General features: G+C 36.5%; 1 protein-coding gene across 2 annotated transcripts; it reads right to left on the bottom strand.

Annotated features, from left to right (window-relative positions):
• Window positions 1-318: 318 nt before the first annotated feature.
• LOC306844567 (glutamine synthetase-like) lies at window positions 319-4,410 on the bottom strand. 2 transcript variants are annotated; one of them, XR_013781925.1, is made up of 8 exons: window positions 4,257-4,410; window positions 3,512-3,695; window positions 3,237-3,398; window positions 2,764-2,910; window positions 2,554-2,681; window positions 2,179-2,378; window positions 791-2,080; window positions 320-644 (listed from the first exon to the last, which is right to left on the bottom strand). XR_013781925.1 is itself a non-coding variant. In XM_079376795.1 (7 exons), exons 2-7 carry the CDS (start codon window positions 3,675-3,677, stop codon window positions 1,765-1,767), a joined length of 1,119 nt encoding a protein of 372 aa, XP_079232921.1. In that variant the 5' UTR covers window positions 3,678-3,695; window positions 4,257-4,410; the 3' UTR covers window positions 319-1,764. The 2 variants fall into 2 exon arrangements, 1 of the variants encoding a protein (XP_079232921.1); XM_079376795.1 differs by having other exon boundaries at window positions 319-2,080.
• Between the last annotated feature and the right edge of the window lie 5,955 nt (window positions 4,411-10,365).

Raw genomic sequence — 10,365 nt, 5'->3', positions numbered from 1 at the left:
CAAAACAGTCTCAACAGGGTTCACAAAAAAGAAAATCTTCACTGAACACTTATTTATAATGTAAAAAGGTTAATTTTAAGTAGAGTAATCCAAAATGGTGTTTCAGCACAAACATATTTATTGACAGTTGTTTGTCAGTCCAATCCAGTTTTTGTCAATTCTGGCTCCATTTAGCCCTCTCTTTAAACCCCCAAAAACTTTAATTAATCTCATGTTAATCTTGAGTAACTATAGTATTGCATCCTTCATATCTCCAAAGAAGTATCTCCCGATGTCAGTGGGTTTTTGGTTAAATGTCTGAAATAAAAAACTATTTTTATAAACATTTTTTGTTTTATTCCACAACATAAAATACATGAAATAATGCATTTTATAAAAAAAAAAAAAAAGCTTTCAGTTGTCTTGGAAAAAGGCAGTTGCTAATCAGAATACAGAGATTGCCAAACAGGTGAAGTGATCTGCTCAGTAGTCTGCTTTTAGCCTCATTCTTAGAATTGTGTTACTATATAGACTGAAAGAATTGTCAGAAGATAATGGCTTTTTTTGTTGTCGTTTTGGTTTCTCCCAGTATCACAGACTAATTATACCTACACCTGTCATTCATTTAATACCTTACACACTCTGCCTGTGTCCCAATGTGCATACTATCCATCCTAAATTCTATGTGATAGTAGTTTTCTATACTATTTAGGGCAGATAGTATGCACACTGGGACACAGGATCTGAGGAAAGCATCGAAATACCAAAATGCATCAGTGTGCAGTGTTTTGGGCATTTTTAATGTGTCTACGGAGATGGCCATAATGTGAATAAAAGCTTATTAACTGTTTTGGACCATAGGAGTTAACTTAGATTCCTTTATTTTTTGTAAGAGTTATCAGAAGCTTGAGGTTAAATTCATGCAACTGTCATTTGGTCTACACCTACATTTTTATCTCTGGTGATTGTATTTAGGCTTCAGAAAGTACTCAAGTTTCACACGGAGAGCAAAACTTTTAAAAATTGCTTATATAGCTTATTTTCCGCAAGAATCCAAAAACCAATATAAAAATCCTATTATAAATTTTCTTGAGGTAAGCAGGGTGATGCAAACTTCCAGACTGACCTACAAAAACCATCAGTTCAGCACTCTATTGGCTAACTGGTCCAGAAGGACTGGGGCAGGGGGTGAAAAAAGAAAAAAAAAAAAAACACTAAGAAACAACATTTTAGTAAAAGTTTTAATGAAAGAGACAAGTGTTTTTTTTTTTTTTTTAACCATGGTGCTGCAAATATAAGATGCACAACCCTGTGAACAGTCAGAGCCATATCAATATAAACAAAGCATTTTGGTCCCTGTGAGAAACAGTACCATAATTTATAACCTGGTGAATAAAATTCTAAAACGGACTACAAAGCATTAAAAGTATCTACAGTTGGTTTATAAAAACCATGTTAAGTTTGATAGCACAAATCAGAGTTTGACACATAACAGCCTTAAAGGCCAAGTAGTATTAATCTTAGGTGCAAAGATCTGTCTTAATGAAATGTAGGATTTCTGCCAGAATCTGGTATCATTACATTCACAAACTTGATTCAAAAAGATGCTGGCAGTGAGAAAGCTAAAACTGTAGCATAAACTGACCCAATGTGCGTTTCTACAACCAACAAACAGGGAAGTGATCCATTAAGTGTCATCCCACATTTCAGACAGACTAATGAACTCAAAATATAAGGCATCAGTAAGATATTTCATTACTAAAAATGAAATTTCAGTCCAATATTTCACTTGTATTTCACTGGCTCTTCGCCTTCTTCATTGAGAAGACATGTTCGTACAACAGCTTCAGTGACTGCGTACGGATCGCAGTTGGCTGAGGGACGACGGTCTTCAAAGTAGCCCTTCATTTCCTGGCCCACAGATCGTGGGATTCGGATGCTAGCACCACGGTTAGCCACTCCAGCAGAGAACTCGTTGATGTTGGAGGTCTCGTGATGGCCAGTCAGTCGTCTGGCATTGTCCAACCCTCCTTTAGGATCATAGGCACGAATATGGTACTGGTGCCTCTTGGCCAGCCTCTCAATCGACTCCTCAATGAATCTAAAATGAAAATCAATTTGATTAGCATAACCAATGACCATTTCATGTCACTGCTATAGTGTGGGGACAAGACTCTAGGCTTCCGTTTACACGCTTACTTCAAACCCCCTTCCTCACGCATCTCCTTCGTGCTGAAGTTGGTGTGGCAGCCAGCTCCATTCCAGTTCCCTGGAATGGGCTTGGGGTCGAAAGAGGCCACAATGCCAAAGTCCTCACAAACCCTATGCAGGAGGAAGCGGGCAATCCATAAATGGTCTCCCATCTCAATGCCCTCACAAGGGCCAACTTGGAATTCCCACTGTAGAACAAGACAACTTCAGCAATTAGTTTTGAAAGTGGATTACACTATAATTGTACCCTAGAGTGTGTGTAATATATATATATATATATATATATACACAGACACACAAGTTAAACACACAGAAACAATTGAAAAACTAATTTCCTAAAAGTTCCCAATCGGAAGACTATACCTGTGCAGGCATGACTTCAGCATTGGTGCCACAGATTTTTACTCCAGCATACAGACAGGCTCTATAATGGGCTTCTACAACATCTCGTCCATAGGCCTTATCAGCTCCCACACCACAGTAGTATGGACCTAATCAAAGAAATCCTATTCATTTCCTTAAACTGAAGTTTTTCAGCCATTTAAAAACCTTGTATCCATAGGTGAAATCTACCTTGAGGTCCAGGGAAGCCATTGGAGGGCCAACCAAATGGATGACCATCTGTGCCGAGAAGAGTGTACTCTTGTTCCATTCCAAACCAAGGATGCTGGTTCTGCACCATATCCATGACCTTGTTACACATCTGACGAAGGTTGGTTTCTGAAGGAGAAACACAAGCATTAATGCAACATTCAATATGTAAATCATATTGCAACAGAAATTTTTGCCAACTGCACTGAGATTTAATAGAGAATTGCAAAGATGAGGTGGTTGTTCGATACACTGTAGCTTTTCAATATATTTGATTATGTGTAAGTTGATTGTTTGTACCGTGTTGTGAATTGTATTGTGTAATGGCCATGTCATGGAGTCCAAGATGAATTTCCCAGAAATGGGAAAATGAAGTATACTCCACTCCATTCAATGTGATATCACCTGGTATAATAATCATCTGGTATCAATTATGGTATTTTACATGTACACACCTGCAGGTTTGCGGTTGTATTTGAGGACTTCACACAGAACCAGTTTGTTGGGGTCCTTCCTAAAGGGGTCTCTGAACATGGATTGTGGGATCAAGTACATGTCACTGTTGGACCCCTCAGACTGATAGGTGCTAGAGCCATCAAAGTTCCATTCAGGAAGATCTACAGAGAGCAAAAAAAAAAAAAAAAAAAAAAAAAAACACCCCTCACTCTTTCTGCAATTAACTGTTATTTAAAAAGAGAGACAGATATGAAAACTTGAACACAGGAACTACCTTCAATGGTCTTAGGTTCTGAATCTAGAGTCCTAGTCTTGCATCTCAATCCCTCTCCGGTTCCATCAATCCAAATGTACATAGCTTGAACCTTGTCTCCCTGAGGGAGGTCCATGTACTGCGGTTTCACAGCTTTGCTCAGCTTGCAACTGGCTGAAGTGGCCATGGTGGTGCTATATCAAACCTAACAGAAGACATCGTTGTAAATACACATCTCATAACGTTCAAAATAATAAAAATGTGTATATTATAGATCAAGGAAACCCCCTATTATCAGAAACAACGTGGCTGGTAGAGCCGCTCGGGTCCATTGAGCAACAACTCAGACAATGGGACTATCAAGAGCGAGCGTCTCATTAACGTACTTGTGTTGAAATGGTCATCGAAATTCAACGAAATCAAAGTCATTACCACTGACCACACAACGAAACGTTCAGAAGGAACTAATTAAACCGTAATGTATGCACTATTCACCTAGGCCATTTAAATGCTAGGCATAATACAGCATACTGATGCAACATTTCGCGTCGATGGCATCAAAAGTGACACACACAGCCGTTAAGGATAATACAAAATTAAATAGTAGAGTCCTCCATTTTAACTTAATAAATATGAAATTACTCATTTAAACCCTTGAATTAAAATTAAAACAAGCCGCTATTAAAAACATCGTTTAATCATGGCATGCACTGACAAGCATAACAAACGCAGATGTTTTGATTAATCATGAAGATACATAACTTACCTATCAACGAATAGAAATAATCACTATAGGAGTGCCAGTACTTCCAAAGGGTTTTAGAAAATAATCCTGCCTGTTCGTCTCTCATCGTTTTAACAAACAGTTTCTGCTCTGGCCGGACTTTTAAAGAGGGGTTCAGATGCTTCCGCTCCTGATTGGATGGAGTAAAACGTGATTTGAGCGTGGCGTCACGTTGAAGGAGCTATTCATTGGACAGCGTGGAAAACAGGCACGCGTTTCTAAGTCTTTGTTAGGGGAAAACAGACTTTGTTAGACAAAGAACGTCTGTTGATGCAAATCATTTACACCATCTTTTAATAATTAGTTGAACATATACGTGCGTGTACTGACCAAGGCACAGTTTCATTACAGTTACTGCCAGAAATTTTAAGGAAAACAGGCAAAACAAGCACTGGTCCATCACGCCCCCTGGTGGTTGTGTGGAAACTCAAAGTTTTGTATGAGAAATTTCTGTCTTCAGATCGACAAGAATGAATGAATAATAAGCAAATTAAGTTTCACACATTTAAAACTAAATTTTGAGATTATGATAGCAATTAATTATTAATACTATTTTATTACTGCAATAATAATAATTATTATTATTAAATTACACAAATTTTAAATTTTGAAATACATTTTTATCATTATTTTAAATAATACTGGCTCAACAAAGTCTTGTCTGTGAAAATCACTTCGAAGTGGTAATAATCCCCTCTTGCGTCTGGATGCAACTGGACAAAGAGAGTATCATATTCACATTTAATTATATCGTGTGAATGATTTGAAACTTTAGTGTTGTTTTCTGTTTGTTATTGAGGAATGAATGCAGTTATTGGTTACTGATATGCTGTTTTTGATTAGATGTATAAGGATTCCTTAGCTTTCATTGGTTCTTATGCTTTATTGTTTTGTTAAATTTTCTAGTAACCTAAATTTATTTGGGGCTATAGGATCTTCAAATTAAGAGAAGAATTAGTTAAAGGGGAAATAACCCTGGACCCACCTCCTACATGCAGTTAATTTATGCTACATGTCCAGAATACTGTATCTGCAGTTCTCCCAGCAATTTGAGTAAACTTGTCAGATCTTTTAGCTCAATTATTTAAAGGTGCCCACATTTTTGTTCATTAAAAAGTTTTACATAAATATTAAAATATGTTTAACATCATGTAGGCTATGTTTACATGAGATGAAGGATACAATGCTGTAAGCCTATTAAAAAACTGCATTATCAAATTGCTTACACTGTTGGATTAGAACAAAACTTGAAATGACTTGTTGCATATGTCTTCTTTTATGCTGTTTTGTGCTTAATCATTATCTTTTCAAAATGTGATGAATTTTGCAATATTGACAGTTATTAAACCGAAATTAACTCGAGTTGAGTAACAATATTGTCTTCTGCAGAGCTGCTTATAGCTAAACGAATGAACACATTTAAACTGAACTGAACTGAACTAAATGGACTTTAAAGCAGACTTTAGATTTGTCTCATATTTGATGACATTTGCATCATTGTTATGCCCTGTGGCTCAAAAGGGATGCAACAAAAACAGAGACACACAAGAAAGCCAAAATAGATTTATTAACAATATCAAACTACAACAAAAAGAAGAACAGTGTAGAATGTAGCAGTCTGGAATCAGTAATGTAAAGTGAAATGCATGCATGCAGGTGTAATGTAGTGTAGCAATGTTGGATGTACAAAATAAACAAACTTAAAGGAAAACCTACAGAAATCTAGTCCACTGTGCAGCTCATCCATCTTGCTTCTTTTAAAAGGCTCAAAAGGAAGTCAACAACAGGTGTCCTCAGAGAACAATCACTTTGGAGGGCAGAGCCTCGGCCGGAGGAAAACCCCACATATGTCACAATCATTGATTCTATTACTTTCATCTTTATTTGGCTACTTTGAAGCTATTTTGAAACAATCTGTATTGCATTAAATTATTACACACTATTATAACTGTTACTTGCCAATTTTCTGTTTTTAAGTTAAATGTGACCCTGGACCACAAAACTCAGTCATGAGTAGCACAAGTATATTTGTAGAAATAGCCAACAATAAATACATTGTATGGGTCAAAATTATCGATTTTTCTTTTATGTCAAAAATCATTAGGATATTAAGTAAAGTTTCATGAAGATATTTTGTATCATGTATTTTCCTATAACCGTAAATATATCTAAACTTAATTTTTGATTAGTAATATGCATTGCTAAGAACTTAATTTGGACAACTTTAAAGGCGTTTTTCTCAATATTTAGATTTTTTTTGCACCCTCAGATTCCAGATTTCATATAGCCTAGTTGTATCTGGGCCAAATATTGGCCTATCTTAACAAACCATACATCAATGGAAAACTTTTTTAATCAGCTTTTAGGTGTATGAATCTCAATAAAAAAAAATGAAAAAAGAGACTGGTTATGATTGAAAATTATGACTGGTTTTGTGGTCCAGGGTCACATATAGCCTCTACTGTAAGTAATTTACAAAAGAGTCAGAAATAGCTGCAGCTGCTGTTTAGCCACTATCCAGCATCAAACTGACTAACAATAATAATAATACTAACTAATGAATTAGTTCTAATACTATATAATTAACAGTAAATCATTCATTTATTAAATAGGCCTATAAAAAAAATAGAGATGGAGTGATCAATTTGTGTTGTGATTAACAGGACTACATGAACCAAAACTCAAACAACTGAGAGTTATGTCCACAAGGTGTCGCTCTATGCTTTGTTTATTTCATGCGTTCGAGACTAACACCTGAGATTCAACATTTACGGTGAAGTCTGCAAACACATGCACTCACACAGTGAAAGACATTGAACTATTTGTTCTAGAAATATTTCGATTGTTGTTTATCAGAGAGCTACAGAGAACGCCGTTTTTATTCAACTAAAGAGTTTAACTAATTTAAGCACTGCGTCGAGTGACTTAATGAATTCAGAATATCATAATAAACACATTTACAAGACTCTCTCCCTGCGCGCGCGCGCTCTCTCATTCACATGCACGTGGAGTCTAAGCCGCTGTCCAGTGACGTAGAGCTGGATGACTCACTGCCCATCAGAAAAAATGCGACATCGTCTCCTCTGACCCGATGCTCTAACCTTCAGTCACACCAAACCCTCAAACATATCTCATCATGCCATTTCTAACAGGACTCTTGTGTAAATACCCAAACAAGCGGTGTGTAATGTGAATTTTAACACGGGCTTTCATAGTCAGAAAGACCAGACAGTTGTTTCAAAACCTAATAAGCTTTGCTATAGACAACCTTTTAGATTTAACAGCCTTCTAAAGATGTCGAAAAAGCCACAGTTTGGAATACAGCAGGGAGTGAATCACAGAATGGCATTACCCTGTCACCCAGGCAGAAGTGTGAGGAATATGTTTCCTTAATTAATGCACAGAGACTAATGAGCCAGGAGGATAGAGCCCAGTAGACTGATTCTGCTCTGTGAGATAATTACTCAGTTGGGCTTGAATATGAATATGAATATTGCTGTGGTTACACAGAGCCGTCAATGCAGTGCGGTTGCACTTACTGTAAACTAAAGCATTCAAGTGCAGTTAACCACAGCCTCAGTGTCATGGTAACAATCACAAAAAATTAAAGGTGTTAGACATGATGCAAGGGCTGGGAGTTGTGGCAGTCTGTCGTTTGCTTTTCGAGGGCCAGGATGGCCACTGGCAGTCATCTTCAGTTGAACATGGTTCATAATTGTGTCTAGCTATACAAATATGTATCTGGCAGCTTTTGAATAAGCTCACAGTGCTGCGTGACTTGTAACATCAATTTCCTGAACTGGTTTTAAACGCTAATGTTAATAAGTAATGTTCTCACACCCTTCAATTTCCTGTGATCAGTGAAACCTGTGTGTGAGTCATCATCAGACTCTGCAATGCACCACAGTAACCTATAGTGAGGGAGGGTGGAGACTGGCAGAAGCTTCCCATGAGAGCTTTGAGTCAAAAACAGACACAAACTAAGATCAGACATAGAACCAGATGGTGTTGACTGAATACTGGGCATTTTTAGTGTGTTTTTGTTTGTTTTCTTGTTTGTTTTGCTGATGCACACAATACACACTGGATGAGTAGACTCTCATGGCAATGAAATTGCCCAGAGCAGGTTGGAAGCTTGACCTCAAATTAAAGAGGAGTTTATCTCACTCTCTTCTAGCTCTTTGTACATGATAACACTATTGGGAAATCAGATCATCACTGCAATACTGTTATACATTTGTTTTACTGTTATACATGATGACGGAGAAAGAAAGTGGCAGTATGACGAGGAATGAGGTACTATTTTTTCATCAAGGGACTCTCTAAGTTACAAATAAACAAAGTAGTAAAATATCTAAACAATGCTCAAACAAGTTCCATTTATGTGATTATCAAAATTGAAAAGGTATTCAGACTAAGTTTTAGAGAAAAATATATCTTGTTTTGTTGAAAAATATCCTATGTTAAATATTAAAATAATATATATTTTATATTCCTATTTTAGGCATAAATGTAGAGAGGTTTCTGATTTAAAAAAAAGAAAAATCTCAATATTCGGTGTAAACATCTCCGAGAACCTGACTTGGACTACACACATCCAATCACAGGTTAAGAAAGCCAGGCCATCTGCGACAGCTGAGGAAATTCAGGGTCTCACCAGCAATCCTGAAAACTTTCTATTCAGGGACCATAGAAAGTGTATTGACTTGCGGTATGTAACAGTGTGGTATGGAAACAGCTCCAAACATGATTGTAAAGCTCTACAGAGAGTTGTGCGCTTAGCTGAGCGCATCTCAGGGTCTGCTCTCCCCTCTCTGCAGGACATCTACCTCAAACGCTGCAAAAGTAGAGCTGTCAAAATCATCAAGGACTCTAATCACCGTGGTAACCGTCTATTCACTTTGCTACCATCTGGTAAGCGCTTCCGTAGCCTGATGGCAAAAACTGAGAGACTTAAGAGGAGCTTCTTCCCCCAGGCCATCAGGCTCCTAAACTCTAACTCGGTGTCATAACATCTCATAGTAAACATCAGTATATCAATAAGTTATTCATCATTTTTTCTACCTCGTATTGCTGCTATGTAAATACCCTGTACAACTTTTTTGCACATTCCTTCTTATATTACTATTTAAGTCAACAACATAATGACCTGCACATTTATATTTATATTTTTTATCTTTTATTTAATTTGATTATTTTTTATTATTTTTTCTACTTTTCTTTTTCTTAATATTTATGTACATTCGGTGTTTTGTATTCTGTATAATTGCACTGTCCTTGGAGCGGACCTGACCTACATTTCACTGCTGGTTATACTCTGTATAATTGTGTATGTGACGAATGAAAATCTTGAATCTTGAATATTCTCATAAGACAAGTCTTAGTTTTGCATCTCTGCTTCAAAATGTTGCTTCTGAAGCAAATATATCTTTTGTTAACATTTAACATATGATATTTTTCTAGAAAGCAAGACATTATTTATTTATTATAGTGCAATACTTTATGTGGATGAATAGAAGAATGAAAATAAAATAAGTTAAGCAATTACAATACATTGCACGTGTTAAATATGACATCGACATTGAAAATGGAATGTGAATAAATAGACTACCGTGGCAACCTTCTTGTTGCATTGACAAAACAACTGTATGTCTCAGACCCAGGTCTTCTGTATTCTAGTACAGTATTACATATGCATATGTATATGCATATATATTTTGCGTAATCAGGATAGCATTTGCATGCCATTCTGGTATACAAAATGTGAGGAAGATAAGCAATGAGATGGATTAGTGTCTGACATCACCCTGAATCTAAATGAATGGATTATCACACTGGCCCTGTGCACTTGGACTCCTCATTCCTCATTGGCAAGCAGCACCCTAAAAAAATACAAAATACATTGGAAGGATTCATTTATTTGCAGCATAAATTGTTATTATCTTTATCATGGTGATTCTAAGGTTTGTTTTAGCCCTGAGTACAGGAGCCTGAGATATGGTACTTTGTTGAAATGCTCAGAACAAATCTCTGAACAGCTGAAGTTTAATAGAAACTCTTTTATTTAAACATATTCATAGATATTTTACAG

This window comes from Barbus barbus, assembly GCF_936440315.1.
Source record: "Barbus barbus genome assembly, chromosome: 25".
NCBI classification, from domain to species: Eukaryota; Metazoa; Chordata; class Actinopteri; order Cypriniformes; family Cyprinidae; genus Barbus; species Barbus barbus.
Note: the sequence above shows the minus strand (reverse complement) of the source record. Positions and strands in the feature narration are given on the sequence as shown.

What these genes read in the sequence shown, in the direction of transcription:
- LOC306844567 (XM_079376795.1), bottom strand. Translation starts at nt 3,677, where the DNA reads ATGGCCACTTCAGCCAGTTGCAAGCTGAGCAAAGCTGTGAAACCGCAG. An exon ending in AGAACCTAAGACCATTGAAG is followed by an intron (nt 3,399 to 3,511) that starts GTAGTTCCTGTG and finishes TGCTCTCTGTAG; the next exon opens with ATCTTCCTGAATGGAACTTT. An exon ending in CGTGAGGAAGGGGGTTTGAA is followed by an intron (nt 2,081 to 2,178) that starts GTAAGCGTGTAA and finishes TTTTCATTTTAG; the next exon opens with ATTCATTGAGGAGTCGATTG.